Source organism: Cebus imitator, unplaced genomic scaffold (genome assembly GCF_001604975.1).
Source record: "Cebus imitator isolate Cc_AM_T3 unplaced genomic scaffold, Cebus_imitator-1.0 Scaffold612, whole genome shotgun sequence".
NCBI classification, from domain to species: Eukaryota; Metazoa; Chordata; class Mammalia; order Primates; family Cebidae; genus Cebus; species Cebus imitator.
The window spans coordinates 320718-337912 of record NW_016107927.1 but is presented as its reverse complement, the minus strand read 5'-3'; the positions used below and the strand labels follow the sequence as shown (position 1 = coordinate 337912).

Genomic DNA, 17195 nt, shown 5'->3' with positions numbered 1-17195 from the left:
GTATGTTGAGGGCAACCTCACTCTGGCAGACTGGGAGGTTATTCTCCAGAACCTGTGGGCTTTGAGTTCCAGCTCAGAAACAGACAAAGAGAAATCTGGAAACGAGGAGATCCTTGAAGAGGAAAAGCCAGGCACTGTGTGAGGCATTTTCTTTCACTCCCTTGCCTGTGAAATGGGCACTGTTACCATCCTTTCCACTTGTTTATCACCACCTCCAGTGCCGGCCCCTGCCCTGCCCTCCAGCCCACCAGGGCCCTCCTCCACCAGGCCATCCTGGCCCCCAGACACCCTGCTGCTGGGCACATCTGCCAGGTGCCCTTCTACCTCACCCTGGGCTTCAGCGCTTGTCATGTGCAGCCTACACTTGCTTTTCCCCATTTTCATTAAAAAAATAAATAAATAAAAAAGTTAAACATACAGCTGCCATATGACACACCAGTTCCATCCCTAGGTCATCCCAAGAGAACTGACAACATATATTCCCATTCAAATACTTGTACATGAGTGTTAATAGCAACAATATTCATAATTGTAAAAGAGTTGGAACAGCCTAAATGTAGATTGGCTGATGAATGGATAAACCATATGTGGTCCGGCTGGGCGTGGGCTCATGCTTGCAATCTCAGCACTTTGGGAGGCCAAGGCAGGCCGATCACCTGAGGTCAGAAGTTCGAAAACTGCCTGACCAACATGGAGAAACCCCACCTCTACTAAAGATACAAAATTAGCTGAGCGTGGTGTCGCATGCCTGTAATCCCAGCTACCCAGGAGGCTGAGGCAAGAGAATCGCTTGAACCCAGGAGGCAGAGGTAGCAGTGAGCTGAAATCACACCGTTGCACTCCATCCTGGGCAACAAGAGCAAAACTCTGTCTCAGAACACACACACGGACACACACACACACACACACACACACACAAAACGTGGTCCATCCATACAGTAGAATATTATTCAGCCATAAAAAGGAATGAAGTATAGATTCATGCTGCAACATGGATAAACCTTAAAAACATCATGCTAAGAAGCCACAAAAAATCACATATTAAATGATCCAACTTATGAAAAAGGTTCAGAACAGGCAAATCTATAGAGATAGAAAATAGTTTCTGGGGATGTGGGGCAGGGAGGCAATTCGGAATGACTGTTAATAGATACGGGGTTCCTTTTAGGTGATGGAAATGTGCTGGAATTAGTGGAGATGGTTGCAAAATGTGAGTACACTAAAAACTACCAAATTGTGCACTTTGAAACGGTAAATTGTATGCTATGTGAATTTTATCTCAATTAAAAAAAAATTATGGGCTGAGTGCAGTGGCTCAAACCTATAATCCCAGCACTTTGGGAGGCTGAGGCGGGCAGGTCACTTGAGGCTAGGAGTTCGAGACCAGCCTGGCCAACATGGTGAAACCCCATCTTTACTAAAAATAGAAAAATTGGCTGGTTGTGGTGGTACACACCTGTAATCCCAGTGACTGGGGAGGCTGAGGCATGACAATTACTTGAATCCAGGAGGTGGAGGTTGCAGTGAGCCAAGATCATGCCGCTGCCCTCCAGCCTGGTTGACAGAGTGAGACTGTCCGGAAAAAAAAAAGAAAAATTATGATATTTGCTTTGGAATTAAATAATTAGTAACCTTTAGTAATCCAGTTAACTTCTATGTCTTAAATTTGTCTTTGTACTGAAGTAGTTGAATGCCACTGATCCACAGAATGAATTGCCAGAGAACTGGGGTAATATTCTCTTTGTGGGAAAGATAATACTTTGTTATTACTTAAAATTAGTTTCCATCCGAGTATAAAACATATCAATTGAAGGCTTTTAAATAGTGAGTGATGTGATTCAATTTATATTTGTAAAGATCACTTTAGCTGTTTCCTGGAGACTGGATTGTTGGGGACAAGGTGAAATTGGTGAACTTGGTTAGAAAGTCAGAGCCAGGCTCAGTGGCTCATGCCTATAATCCCAGCAGTTTGGGAAGCCAAGGCAGGTGGATCATCTGAGGTCAGGAGTTAGAGATCAGCCTGGTCAATATGGCAAAACCCCTTCTGTACGAATACAGAAATTAGCTGGGCGTCGTAGCAGGCACCTGTAATCCCCAGCTACTCAGGAGGTTGAAGCAGGAACATCACTTGAACTCAGGAGGTAGAGGTTGCAGTAAGCCGAGATCATACCATTGCACTCCAGCCTGGGTGACAGAGTGAGACTCCGTCTCAAAAAAACAACAACAACAAAAAAAAACAAAACAAACAAACAAAAACAACCAATCAGTACTCTAGGGAAGAAATAACAATAGCTATATTATGACATGATAGCGAGTTGAAGATAATTGAATAGACAAAATATGTTTTGGAGATAGTTTGATATGAGAGGTACGGGAAAATAAGTAGTCATATGTGGCTCTTTGTTTCTGGCTTTAATAACTCCAGTAGTTCTGGAAGAGACTTAGTGGGAAAATTAAGGACATTTTGGATAAATTAAGCTTGTCCAAATGGGGTTGCCAAGTGGAGAGTTGAGTAAATGGAACTAGAGCTTGGAGGGCTAGGTGCGGTGGCTCATGCCTATAATCCCAGCACTTTGGGAGGCTGAGGAGGGCAGATAATGAGGTCAGGAGATTGAGACCATCCTGGACAACATGATGAAACCCCATCTCTACTAAATTACAAAAAATTAGCCGGGCATGGTGGCACTTGCCTGTAATTCCAGTTACTCTGGAGGCTGAGGCAGGGAAATCACTTGAACCCAGGGGGCAGAGGTTGCAGTGAGCTGAGATTGGGCCACTGCACTTGAGCCTCGGTGACAGAGTGAGACTCTGTCTCAAAGAAAAAAACAAAACAAAAAATCTAGAGCTTCGGAAAGATCTGGAGCAGAGTTATAAATCATATTTAAAACATGGGAATAGGTAGAGACACCTAGGGATAGAGTACAGGAAATAGAATAGGGCCTAGTATACAGCTGTGCCAAATTTCACATGTACAGGTTAGATAGTGGAGTGGGTCTGTTTTGTTGAGAATGCCCTGAAAGTTTGAGTAATGGTAAGCATGTCCATTTTGACATAATGAGGCAGTGGTGATGTTGTAAGAGAAGTTTCAGTGTAGCGGTGGGGATTGAAGTCAAACTATCATGGGTTAAAACGTGAATTGGAATCCCAGCACTTTGGGAGGCTGAGGTGGGCGGGTCACCTGAGGTCAGGAGTTTGAGACCAGCCTGACCAATATGGTGAAACCCCACCTTAAAAAAAAACAAAAAACAAAAAACCGTGAATTGGATATGAGGAATTAGAGTATACAAAGATAGTTTTCTAAAAGTTTTACTTGGAAGAGGACAAAAAATTGAGAGTAGACAGTTTGAGGAGGATGAAGGGTCAAGAATTCTAAGCTAGTGATACAAATTTCATCAACATCAGCGAATAGGTAATGTAAAAACATTAATCCTGGGATGGCTGTGAGAAGAGCAAAGAAAGGAGCCTTGAGGGAATATCAGCTCTAAAGGTTGAGTAGAGAAGGAAGGAGTGATCTGAGAGGTGGAAGGAGTAGGAATTATCATAGAAACTTTAAGCTTCTTGAGGGCTTGTGAGTATGTCACGTTCATCATTTTATCCAAAGTTCTTATCACAAAGTAGCTTTCAGTAGATATTTATTAAATGAAGACAAATTTTAAGAGCCATCTGCAATGTCAGATGTAGCCCACATTTGAAGGAATGTGAGGACAGAGAAGTGTCCCTTGATTTTGGTGTTAAGCAGCTGATTGCCAGCTTCTATAGAACAGCTTCAGTTGAGTCTCCGTGATAGAGATACATGCCAGGTTGCTGAGGACTGAGCTTGGGTACTGGTTGAGAATGGAGACGGTAAGTGCAGACGTTCTGTTCAGAAAGCTTTGCTCTTTTTGAAGCTTTGCTCATAGAGAGATACGAGATACTAGTTAGAGGGGCAGGTTGTGTTTAGATGAGAGAGACTTCAGCATGCTTATATGCTAAGTGGAAAAAGTAAGAAGAAGGGGAGAAGTGGAAGTAGAAGGAGGGAGGTGTGTGTGATTGATTGTATGTTGTCTTTGAGGTTAGTGGGAATGGAGTGAAGATACTGGGTTGCATGCAGTACAAATGAGAATACAGTTTCCACTGAAGTAGGAATCAAGGAAGAATAGATGGTGCAGATGGGGAAGTGTATGGGTGGCAGGTGAGAATTTGGGATATCAACACTTGATTTTTTTCAGTGAAGTGGAATGTCATTCACTGAGATTATAGTGGGAAGGAGATGATGATTGCAGGGGACTGTTTGAGGAGAAAGGGAGAATTTTGAGAAAGCCTTTGAGGGAAGTGAGAGGGCAAACTGAATGGGAATACTTAGAAAAAATGGAATCATAGGTTTTTCACAGCTGTGGTGTATATATTTGTGTGAATGATTTCCCCATTCTCTCAGGGCTCAACAGCCCGAGTGAGCACACAAGTTGAACAATTGGATTGATTTTGGCCTGGATTTTGTGTGTCAGTGTGACAGAGAGGGTAAGGAGGCAAGAGATTTCAATAGAGAGTGTTTGAAGTGGGGGGGGGGGGTCATTGAGTCTTGGCTGAATAGGGAACAAATGAAACCAGAAGGTGGCTGCTGGAACATGAAGTAGTTGGTGTTCAAGAATTGACAGTGGAATTGAAGATTGAACAGGAGGAGCAGTTGCGGGTTATGACAGACTTTAGAATCCAGCTATGGAGTGGGTTTATGAAGTAGAGACAATGTTCCCAAATCTTTAGTGAACATGAGACATTGTCATCTATTAGAACTTTAGTGCAAAGGCAGGTGGTAGCAGATAAGAGGTAGGGAAAATTTGGGGGAGAAAAATTCAGTTTTTAAAAATGTTTTAGGCCAGACATGGTGGCTCATGCCTATAATCCCAGTACTTTGGGAGGCCGAGGTGGGCAGATGGCTTGAGCCCAGGAGTTTGAAACCAGCCGGGGCAACATGGCAAAACCCTTTTTCGACAAAAAATACAAAAAATTAGGACGGTAGGGTGGCATGCACCTGTAGTCCCAACTGCTTGAGAGGCTGAGGTGGGAGGATTGCTTGAGCCCAGGAAGTTGAGGCTGCAGTGAGACGTGATTGTGCCACTGCACTCCAGCCTAGGCAACAGAGGGAGACTCTGTCTCAAAAAAAATTCCCCCAAAAACAACAACAAAAAAAACCCCATTTTATTTTGGTGATGTAATTCTCTATTGTTTCGAAGAGTTTGTTTTAAAGACATTAACCATTTTTCTGGAGGGATAGTCTATGAAAAAGTGGGTTTCATCATCAAATAAGTTTGAGAAACTGCAAACTCGGTGGTTCGTGAGGAATATCAGCTTAGATTAATAAAGGCTCTGGGGAATGATGTTTCTATTTATTATTTAACATTTATTGGGCGCTTTCTAAGGGTCTGTTCTGAGGCTCCTATACACATTATTGTTTCTAGTCTTTATAGCCAACTCTATCTCGCCTAAGTCACATGGCTAAGCTAGAGTGGAAGGGCTGGGATTCAAACCCAGGAAAACTGGCCCCATACTGCTCCCAGGCCTATAACCAGCACAGAAATAGACTTAACATTAAATTCAGAATTTCCCATCTTGTTTGGTTATGGAACCTTATCATCTTTCAGTATTTATACAGGGATTAGTCAGTTGTCCATGGCATGGACCCTAGGAAATGCTGCCTGAGTCAGCCTACACTGGTGACTGTAGTGTTTTAAACAGCATTGTTTTAGATTAGAACTAGTTTTTTTCTAACTTGGTTCTCTGTTGATAATACTTAAATGTTATATTTATTTATTTTTCTATTTGAGAGCCTGGTATTTTGACTTCAAGGCATTTTATATTTCCTTTCACAATGACCTTCCCAGGAATCAAAGATATTGTCACACATTACAATTGATGTACTAAAACAGTTTATAATCCAAATAATTGTTTGACTTTCCTTTCTCTAGTCTAAGATTATCTTATTGTAATTTGTTTTTTAAATTTAGAGACAGGGTCTTGCTATGTTGTCTAGGCCAGTCTCAAACTCCTGAGTAGCTGAAAATATAGACATGTGTCATGTGTCATCTCAACCAGCTTATTATAAAATTTTAATGTTTAGAGATCTTGGAGATAACCTGTCTTTTATTTTTAGCATTATTTAGGTTTGCAGGTAAAAAAAATGACAGCTGCGTAGTGCTGTGGAAATTATAATAATTTGTACCCAAGCTTGAATGTCAGCTCTGCTTCTTTACTATAGGTGTGACCTAAGAAAAACTACTTCATTTCTTGAAACTTGTTTATTCTCTAAAAGAGGAGGATAATATCTTGCAGGGTGGCTATGAAAATTTAATAAGACAATTCATACAGTTTCTGGCACATGGAAAGTTCTCAATGTTAATTACCCATTTTTTTCCACTTAAGGAAATAGTCTCAATTCTATACCATGAATGAATTATGAAAATAGTTGGAAAGGAAACAACAATTTTAAATGTGAACTGTCTCAATCTTATGCTGATATCAGCTACATTTCTGGTAAAGTGATGGTGTCATGATACAGGTTGTATGAGAGTTAAAACCAGTTTCTTTCCAGCTTTCCAACTGTCCTAATAAGCAAAACCTGACTGAGCAAACATAGACCTATTTATTGGCTCACTTATTATTAATGTTAAACTAGCTTTGGTGCTGACTTCTCCTGTTCTTGTTTTAAAATTTCACTGTTGCCATTTAAAATCTGACAGACCTTCAGAAGCTTCGTAGAATGCTTAATGGTTTAAATCATCTCTAGAACATTGTGAAGTATCTTTTCCAAAGTGTTTTTCTCCATCTGTCAGTATGTTCAAAGCCACGTACATAGGACTGAATTGCTTATTTTTCACATTTACTACTGGATGCTTGTTTGGTTTTCATGGCAATCAACTTTTGGAGTTTATGGGTAGTACTTAACACATATAACCTAAGCATAGACAATTATTTAAGGCTGTTGAAAGAAAAATCTACAGGGATTTTTCAGTTTCATAACAGCAACACCCTAAGCAAAGAGAAAATATGTTGGTTTGAGCTGTATGTGATGAGATTTCTAATATTCTATTCTAAATGCCTCTTATACCCCCCAATAAGCACTAGTTATAGGTATTAATGAGTTGAATTTGATTTCCAATTCCAACTCTGTCTCTTGCAACTTCCATAACCTTCAAGGTTTCTCTAAGTTTCAGTTTCTTCATATGTAAAAGAGTTCATCAATATTTTCCTCTCAAGGTTGCTGTAACAGCAAGCATTGAGAGCTATAATATAGCCAGCACAGCGTGTGGCACATAGCAGGGACACAGCCATTGCTTGTTTCTCCCAGACAGCTCACTGCATTTTTCAGTGACATTCTTTTCAAGTAGCTTCTTTCTTATTCCTTAACATTTAGAAGCTGTACTTAGGAGAGAATATTAATGTTTGCCAAGTAAACTGAAAATATTTTTTTTGTAGACCACACTTAGAGTGTTTTAACAAAAAATGATTTTATGTATGGCATACCTTGGTCTGAATCCTGGCTTTTTAATTTTAATTTTTTATTTTTTGAGACAGGGTCTTGCTCTGTAGCCCACGCTGGAATTCAGTGGTGTGATCTCTGCTTACTGCAACTTCTGCCTCCCAAGCTCAGGTGATTCTCCCACCTCAGCCACCTGAGTAGCTGGGACTACAAGCATGCTTCACCACACCTGGCTAATTTTTCTATTTTTAGTAGAGACAGAGTTTTGCCATGTTGCCGAGGCTGATCTCAAACTCCTGGGCTTAAACGATCCACCAACCTTGGCTTCCCAGTGTTGGGATTACAGGCATGAGCCACGGAGCCTGGCCTGAAACTGGATTTTTAACATATTAATGTTGTGACCTTAGGCAAGTTACTTAAACTATCCGTAAAGTATTATGAGGCTAAAGTGAGTAATGATATGTATAAAACATCTAGTTCATTGTCTGGTTTGTATAGGCCCAAAATAAATGTTACTATTTTAGATGGAAACTCCTGTTTAATTTAATAATTTGTATAATTCATGGCTTTTGAGAGCCTACTCTACTCAAACTCCATTAAGAGCAGGCAGGAACATTGTGAATGAATGTTGGACATATTATTATTGCAAGTGACTGAATTTGGCCTTACCTAGGATCAGGTTCAGCAAAAGTGGTATTTTCTTCCTTTCCTTTCTTTTTCTTTCCCCTTTCCCTTCCCTTCCTCCTTTCCCTTCCCTTCCCTTTCCCTTCCCTTTCCCCTTTCCTTTCCCTTCCTCCTTTTCCTTCCCTTTTCCCTTCCCTTCCCCTTTCCCTTCCCCCTTTCCCTTCCCTTCCCCTCCCCTTTCCTTTCCCTTCCCTTCCCTTTCCCTTGCCTTCCCTTCCCCTTCCCTTCCCTTCCTCCTTTCCCTTCTGTTCCCCTCCCCTTTCCTTTCCCTTCCCTTCTCCTTTCCCTTCCCTTCCCCTTTCCTTCCCCTTTGACTTCCCCTTCCCCCTTTCCCCTTCTCTTCCCTTCCCTTCCCTTCCCCTTTCCCTTCTCCCATCCCTCTTCCCTTCCCCTTTCCCTCCCCTTCCCCTTCTCCTTCCCCTTTCCTTGTCTCACTCTGTCACCCAGACTGGAGTGCAATGGTATGATCTCAGCTCACTGTAACCTCTGCCCTTGGGTTCAGACGATTCTCCTACCTCAGCCTCCTGAGTAGCTGGGATCATAGGCGTGTGTCACCATGCCTGGCCAATTATTGTATTTTTAGTAGAGCGGTGTTTTGCCATATTGGCCAGGCTGGTCTTGAACTCCTGACCTCCAGTGATCTGCCCATCTTGGTCTCCCAAAGTTCTGGGATTACAGGCGTGAGCCACCATGCCTGGCCAAAAGTGGTATTTGCTGTTGCATTTGAGGTAAAAGAAATTGATGGGCTTATTACAGCATTTGGTGGGGTTTTTTTTTTTTTCCCCCTGTTGCCTTTGTCCATAGACTGTCAAAAAAAAGGGCTATATTCATGGGTACTACAAGAGAGAGTCACAATTCATGAGTGCCACAGCAGACCAAGGTAGTTTGTCATCTAAAAAGTTTTTCATCTTTTGCTGATCTTGCTTATTAGAAATAAATATGTTACTCTCCTGTATTAAAATTTAACATGATATTGGCAAGCCAAATTTAATCAAATATACTGCCCATTTTAAAATTCACTTCATAGCTTGTCCATACTGCCTTTTGTTGTTGTTATTTAATTTTGTTTTGTTGTATGTGTTTAGCAGCCTGAAGCGATCGTTTTTACTTTCTGTTTATAGTGGTAAGAGGAAGGGAGGGATGAGGAAGGGGCCTTACTGGCCTAACCAGAAACAGAAACTAAGGACCCATGACTGTATTCTCTCCGTTGGACATCCAACACTATATAAAACTGATTCCTGCCCTGGCAGACTAAACATAGGAAAGCTGATGCAAAGAGTTTTATGATAATTCCTAGTAAATGAAAAGCTTAAGGATTATAGAAAAAGGTTTCATTTTGAAATGTTTATATTGTACTTAACTTACCAAGGTAACAACATAATCAACGTTTATTTTAGAAGGTGACTTTCTTCGATGAGATGTCAGTGTCTACTTTCTGTTACGTAGTGTTATTTAGTGTTTCTTTTTTCCTTTTTTCCAACTCAGGGTATCACTCTATCACTCAGGCTGGAGTACAGTGTTGTGATCTTGGATCACAGCCACCTCTGCTACCCAGGTTCAAGTGATTCTTCCACCTCAGCCTCCAGGGTAGCTGGAACCTCAGGCGTGCGCCACCATGCCTGGCTAATTTTTACATTTTTAGTAGAGACAGGTTTTACCGTGTTGGCCAGGCTGGGGTACAATTTCTTTTATTGATTGAGATCTATTTTTACACAGCATAAAAGTCTCAGTTACATTAAGTGCATTCATATTGTTATGCAACCATCACCATTATCTAGTTCCAGAACTTTGCTATCACCCTAATATAGCTTGAATATACGTCCCCACCAAATCTCATGTTGAACTGTAATTCCCAGTGTTTGAGGTGGGGTCTGGTGGGAGATGTTTGGGTCATGGGGGTGGATCCCTCATGGCATGATGTTGTTCCTCACAGTATTCAGTGAGTTCTCGTGATCTCTTTACTCTATCCTACTTCTCCTAAAACTTTGAAATATGCCTGGAATTGAAAGTGTTTACTTTGGTTTGAGGATAGTTGTCTAAGTGACATACAGGGTTCCTGCTTTTTGCTCTTCCTTAGTGAGTTTCCTATTTTATTACATAGTTTACTAATACAGAGAACTTGAGTTTTGTTATTTCCATGGAAAACATTACTGAATCAAAATTTAGAGATGTGTAGTTCAGGGGGAGTGGTTTTATAATATGAATCTTGGATTTGAAATGGACTTAAATGAATAAAAATTGTTTCATTAATTATAATGTCTGCAATAATGCATGCTTTTGTGAATAAAAATTGATATAAATTTAAGGTGACCGTAGATATAACTAACTGTATTTACAACTTATTGCATATAAAATATTTTTCAAAAATATTATACAATGATCTCACATACAATAAACTCATTTAATCTATGTAAGGCTGGACATAGTGGCTCGTGGCTGTAATCCCAGCACTTTGGGAGGCTGAGGCAGGTGATTGCTTGAGCCCAGGGGTTCAAGACCTGCCTGGGAAACATGTTGAGACCCTGTCTCTACAAAAAAATACAAAAATAAGCTGGGCATGGTGATGCACACCTTTGGTCCCAACTACTTGGGAGGCTAAGGCAGGAGGATAACTTAAGCCCAGGAGGTTGAGGCTGCACAGAGTTGTGATTGCACCACTATACTCCAGCCTGGGTAACAGAATGAGACCGTATCTCAAAAAAAGAGAAAAAAGTATATGTGGAAGACACTATATTACTTGTGTTAGGTGGTTTAGAGATGTTTGTCTCTCCACTGATGACATTATGTCTCTGCTGCTATCGCTCATTAGTGATTATCTACTCAACCTCTTACATTTGTTTTAACAAATATTTATAGAGCCTTTATGAATTCATTATAGTTAAAAAATTTTTTTTTGAGAAAGAATCTTGTTCCGTTGACTAGGCTGAGTGCAATGACACCACAACCTCCACCTCCTGGGCCCAATTGATCCTCCTGCTTCAGCCTCCTGAGTAGCTTGAGACTACAGGTGCATGCTACCGTGCCCAGCTCATTTTTTATTTTTTGTAGAGACAGGATCTCACTGTGTTGGCAGGCTGGTCTTGAACTCCTGGGTTCAGGTGATCCTTCCGCTTCGGCCTCCCACAGTGTTAGAATTATGGTGTGAGCTACCGTGTTTGTCCTATGAAGTCATTACAATGAAATTAAATTAATTGGTTTTGTTGGTGGTATTAAATTTCAAAGCAGAAGGGGTGCTTAAGAGAAATAATACCTTTGGAGTAATTTCTGATGCTAGATGAAACTCATATCTCATTTAAGGTGTCAGTCCATCTGAATTTTATGTTTGGAAGAAAAAATATGATTATTAATTATTCCTTAAAGCTTGAAGTGAAGTCTGGCTCTCTAGGATAAATTAATCTTTATTCCTTTAATCTTTTTTCCATTAGGGATATATTAAAGAGATCAAATTGTGTTTCTTAGAGTAATGTAAAATTAAGGGACTCCTTTTTTTAGGTGAATTTCTTAGGTTTTAAGATAACAGTATCATTGTGGACATTGAATGCATTCTGTACTAAATTCTGTAATTTTAACTTATAATTCTCAGTAATTGGCTGGGCATGGTAGCTCATACCTGAAATCCTAGCACTCTGGGAGGCCGAAGCGGGTGGATCACCTGAGGTTGGGGATTTGAGACAAGCCTGACCAATACGGTGAAACACCGTCTCTACTAAAAATACAAAAAATTAGCCGGGCATGGTGGCCAGCGCCTGTAATCCTAGCTACTCAGGTGGATGAGGCAGGAGAATCTCTTGAACCTGAGAGGTGGAGGTTGCAGTGAGCTGAGAATGCACTGTTGCACCCCAGCCTGGATGACAAGAGTAAAACTCTGTCTCAAAAATAAAACAACATAAAAAATAAAAATAAAAATACAAAAATTAGCTAGGTATGGTGGCGGCGGGTGCCTGTAATCCCAGCTACTCAGGAGGCTGAGGCAGGAGAATTGCTTGAACCTGGTAAGTGGAGGTTGCAGTGAGCCGAGATCACGCCACTGCACTCCAGCCTGAGCAATAAGAGTTAGACTCCGTCTCAAAAATAATAATAATAATAATAATAATAATAATAATACAATTCTCAGTAATTTTTGCAATTTTTTGATGCCTAAAGTAATTTCTGTTATTGTGTTGGATAACTTTGTCAACTTCACTTTGGGAATATCTAAATATAGATAGCTGCATTCAAGCCAGAGGAATACTGGGGTTTTTTGTTGTTCCGTATTTTTGAGGCAGCCTTGCTCTGTCACCCAGGCTGGAGTGCATTGGCATAATCATGGCTCACTGCAGCCTTGACCTCCTGGGCTCATGTGATCCTCCCACCCCAGCCTCCCAAGTAGTTGGGACTGCAGGTGCATGCCACCATGCCTAGCTAATTTTTAAATTTTTTTGTAGAAATGGAGTTTTGCTATGTTGCCTAGGCTGGTTTCGAACTCCTAGGCTCAAGCAATCGTCCTACCTTGGCCTCCCAAAGTACTGGATTACAGACATGAGCCACCACACCCATCTGAGAAATTTCAGGTTTTGATCAAGATTTTTTATCTGAATATAGAGTCTTTTAATGATTCTTCTGAGTTTGTTGTTTTTGGCCATAATATTAAGTGTGCAGTTGATAACCTTCTGTACTATCTAGAGGTAGTATAGAAACTGCAAATAAAGGAAAACAGATAAAATGTTGATGGCTGCTATTTTTATTTAAGGTATTAGTAAAGGGAGAGAAGTCAGGGACATTTTGGAGGTCAAGTTTTATATTGTGAAAACCCAACTTCTTGGTTTGTATATACTTAGAAATAGTATGAGTGATATATGACCAAAATATGATTTCTAGGAGGAATGATTGGTACATGTGTGGAATGTCTGCATGCACTTTATTGTTCTTGGTGCTTATACTCTAGTCATCCTGCTAAGATAAAGAAAGACATTATTTCAGTTGGAAATCATAAATTGAAACAGTATGGTTTGAACAGTGCTATACATTCTTACTCATAATTCATTAAATGAATATTTTAAACTCCTGACAGAAGGCAGGTACTGTGTTATATGCTGTTTGTGTTTACCACAATACAAAGATGAAGAAAACAAAGTGTTACACATTTCCTAATCTCACATTAAGTGCTATTTTTTTGCTAGCTGTGGGGAGCACAAAACAAGTGGTTGAAAATTATCTGACACAATTATATTTATTCCGTTCCTTTTCCATGGTTCTTAGGAATAAATTGTTCTACTCTATGGATTATATTGGCCTTTGTTTATTGCCTGGGATCTCAACTTTATTTCCTAATTTTATTTCTTTGAGGAAACATTTCACAAGTTTTATAACAAAGTATAACTCAACTTTGAGAACACAACCTGTGCATAAGTTGGAGACTACCTATTGTGAAATGGAAAAATGCTTGTCCTAGCATTGTTGAGTTAATGTATAGCTGGTACAAAGTTTTCACTTTTAATTGCTAACTTGCCTAGTGAGAGTAAACGATTGATTATGGCAGCTAAAAATTGTAAGATAAAGCATGGTGATCTGAGTAGTTTTTAGATACAGTCAGTTCACAAGTAGAACAAGAATCTTTAGAAATAACTTTCACTGGCTGGGTGCGGTGGCTCATGCTTGTAATCCCAGCACTTTGGGAGGCTGAGTCAGATGGATCATGAGGTCAAGAGATCGAGACCATCCTGGCCAACATGGTAAAACCCCGTCTCTACTAAAAATACAAAAATTAGCTGGATGTGGTGATGCGCGCCTGTAGTCCCAGCTACTTGGGAGGCTGAGGCAGGAGAATTGCTTGAACCCAGGAGGCGGAGGTTGCAGTGAGCTGAGATCGCGCCATTGCACTCCAGCCTGGCGCCTGGCCACGGAGCGACACTCTGTCTCCAAAAAGAAAAAAGAAATAACTTTCACTAATTCCTTACTAATTATTTTTCCTGTTTCTCTTGGATATGGATCATCAGACTGTTTTTTGTCCCTCTTACCCCACCCTGCTTTTCGGGTGGGAGGCTTATGTGAGAACATTAGAGGCCTTGAATGTTTAGGTAGACAAAGTGAGTGTTCAAATAAACTTTTCAACATCATTATAACAGTGAAATTATTTGATATGAAAAAGATCTCAGTTATTAGAAAAAAACACAGTAAAGTATAAACTGTGTTAATACTGACAGCCAGTATTGATGTAAATGCTTTATGTGCATTATCTCACTTAAGCTTCACAACAGTGGTAAGAGAGGAAAGCTGTGGTTATTATACCCATTTGACAGACCAGGGAGCAGAAGCACAGAAACCCAGGGATTTCTGCCATCAATGTCACACATTTGGCTAGAGTTGTGATGTCGGGCGAGTAATGTTCCTTATTTTCCCTCTAATTCATTTTTATTTTTTCTTGTTTATATAATTATTATTATTTTTAATGAGATGGAGTCTCGCTCTGTCACCCAGGCTGGAGTACAGTGGCACGATCTCAGCTCACTGCAACCCCTGCCTCCTGGGTTCAAGCCATTCTACCTCAGCCTCCTGAGTAGCTGGGACTATAGGTGCATACCACCATGCCCAGCTATATTTTTTTCTTTTATAGGACAATTTTGTTAGATTTGGTTTTCAGGGGTTGGGTTTGTTTGCCAAGTTGGGTTTTATGTCCTTGGGAAATCCTTAGTACCTTATTTCCCATATTCCATATTTTTTAATGTTAATTTTCCCCCCCAAAGTTAAGTAATGAGTCAAGTGGCTTTTGAGGGATTGTTAAAACAAGCAGTAGGCCAGGCGTGGTGGCTCATGTCTGTAATCCCAGCACTTTGGGAGGCTGATGCAGGCGGATCACCTGAGGTCAGGAGTTTGAGACCAGCCTGGCCAACATGGTGAAATCCTGTCTCTACTAATAATACAAAAAGTAGCTGGGCATGGCGGTGTGTGCCTGTAATCCCAGCTACTCCAGAGGCTGAGGCAGGAGAATTGCTTGAATCCAGGAGGTAGAGGTTGCAGTGAGCCGAGATCCAGCCACTCCACTCCAGCCTGGGCGACAGAGTAAGACTCTGTCTCCATCAGTTGCTCTGTCAATTTCATCATCTTGAAGAAGTCCCTTCCAGAGCACAGTGCTCCAACATGGAGTAGGAATTCTCTTTTCTTTTCTCCTGCATTGGCACTTCTATTTCTTCTCTCCTAATGTCTTCCTGTTTTATGGAAGGCAAATATTTGATACCTTGTGTTTTTTGAAAACACTTTATTTTCCTCTCACCCTTCATTAGTAGTTTCACTGTATGTAACATGAGATTGATGATTTTGCTTCATTGTCTTCTAGCTTATGTTATGCCTGTTGAAAGTTCAAAATCATTTTGGAACCGTATTTATTGTTAGCTATTTTCCCCTTCTGGAAGCTTGTAGGATCTTCCCTTTGTTTTCACTCTTTTGAAATTTGTAAATAATATGCTTTAATATGGTTGTACTATATTTTAAACCGTGATACTCTGCATTCAGTGGGGTTTTTTGGTTCTTTTTTTTTTTAATTTTTAAATTTATTGTTTTTTGAGACAGAGTCCCACCCTTGCTCAAGTGGAGTGCAGTGGTGTGATCTCGGCTCACTGCAACTTCCCACTCCTGGGTTCAGGTGATTCTGGTGCCTCAGCCTACCCAGTAGCACCATGACACCAAGCCAAGTTTTGTTTTTCTGTTTTGTGGGTTTTTTTTTTTGACACAGAGTATCGCTCTGTTGCCCAGGCTGGAGTGCAGTGGTGCAATCTGGGCTCACTGCAGTCTCTGCTTCCTGGTTCAAGTGATTCTCATGCCTCAGCCTCCCAAGTAGCTGAGATTACAGGTGCGCCATCACTACTGGCTGTTTTTTTTTTTTTTTTTTTTTTTTTTGTATTTTTAGTAGAGACAGAGTTTCACCATGTTGGCCAGGCTGGTCTCGTCCTCCTGACCTCAAATGATCCACCTGCCTTTGCCTCCCAAAGTACTGGGATTATAGGCATGCGCCACCATGCCTGGCCTAACTCAGTGTTTTCAGTTAGGAAACTTACATTGTTGAGTTCTGGGACATTTTCTTGAATGATTTCACTGATTTTTTTTCCTTTCCTTTTTTTTTTCCCTTGGATTTCCCATTGTATAGATGCTGAATTATATTGACTAGACCTCCAATTTTTTCTTTTTTCCTTTTGCCATCTATATGATTCTTTATTCTTTCTGATAAATTTTCCTAAGTTTAATTTCCAAGGGCTCTTTGGCAAAGTATCGATTTTTTTTTCATGGATAGCGTATCTACTCTTTTGAGACAGGGTCTTGCTCTGTTGTGGCCCAATACAGCCTTGATTGCTCAGGCTCAAGCAATCCTCCCGCCCTAGCCCCCCCCAGTAGCTGGTACTACAGGCCTGCACCACCAAACCTAGCCAACTTTCTTTCATTTTTAGTAGACGAGGTCTTGCTGTGTTGCCCAGACTGGTCACAAACTCCTGAGCATCAAGCAGTTCTCTTTCTTGGCCTCCTAAAATTCTGGGATTACAGTGGAGTATTTACTATACTCTTTCCATGGACACTAATGGTAGGGTATATAAGGTATAAAATTCTTTTTATTTATTTTTTAATTAACATCAGAAAGTTCTGCTAATAAAATTCTTTTTAAATTTTGAGTTTTTTTCTTCCCTCAGTTGTCCATGTTTCCTCCAAATGCCTTCTCTATTTTTTGTTTTCCTTTGTTTTCTTTTTGTGGTAGATACTTTCCTCAGATGAGTGGCAATCCTTGGCTGTTTGCAGTTATGCCTCTAAAAGCTGATTGGAAGCTCTTAGTACCTCGTTGGTACTTGTTGACTAGAGTTCACAGTAGGGTGCTCTAGCTGTGTCATCTGCTGGAGAGCCCTTCATGTCAGCTTCTTATTACTTTTCCCTTTTCTGAAAAGGAAGAGGGGTCTTTCAATTTCCTGTCTGGTGGGAGGATGTCCGTATGCTAGTTCTGTGGGAGCTGAGTGAGGAAAGTAGGGCAGTGAGGATTTCAGTATTCAGTACATATGTGTTGACTTAAGCTCTGTTTTCATTAAGCCTCCCCACCAATGTG

General features: G+C 40.6%; 1 protein-coding gene across 6 annotated transcripts in view; it reads left to right on the top strand.

Moving 5' to 3' along the window:
- Nucleotides 1–17195, top strand: part of SHLD2 (shieldin complex subunit 2) — a 94121-nt gene that overhangs the window by 19992 nt on the left and 56934 nt on the right. For 4 of the 6 annotated variants that reach the window (XR_001821222.2, XM_017516958.2, XM_037734395.1 and 1 more), the window contains exon 3: nucleotides 8942–9017. The exons of the other annotated variants lie outside the window; for them this stretch is intronic. Coding sequence is in view for 3 of the 4 variants with exons in the window: in XM_017516958.2 (XP_017372447.1) it covers nucleotides 8996–9017 (22 nt within the window). In the remaining variant the exon portion in view is untranslated. The remainder of the gene's footprint in view (nucleotides 1–8941; nucleotides 9018–17195) is intronic. 6 annotated transcript variants of the gene reach the window in all.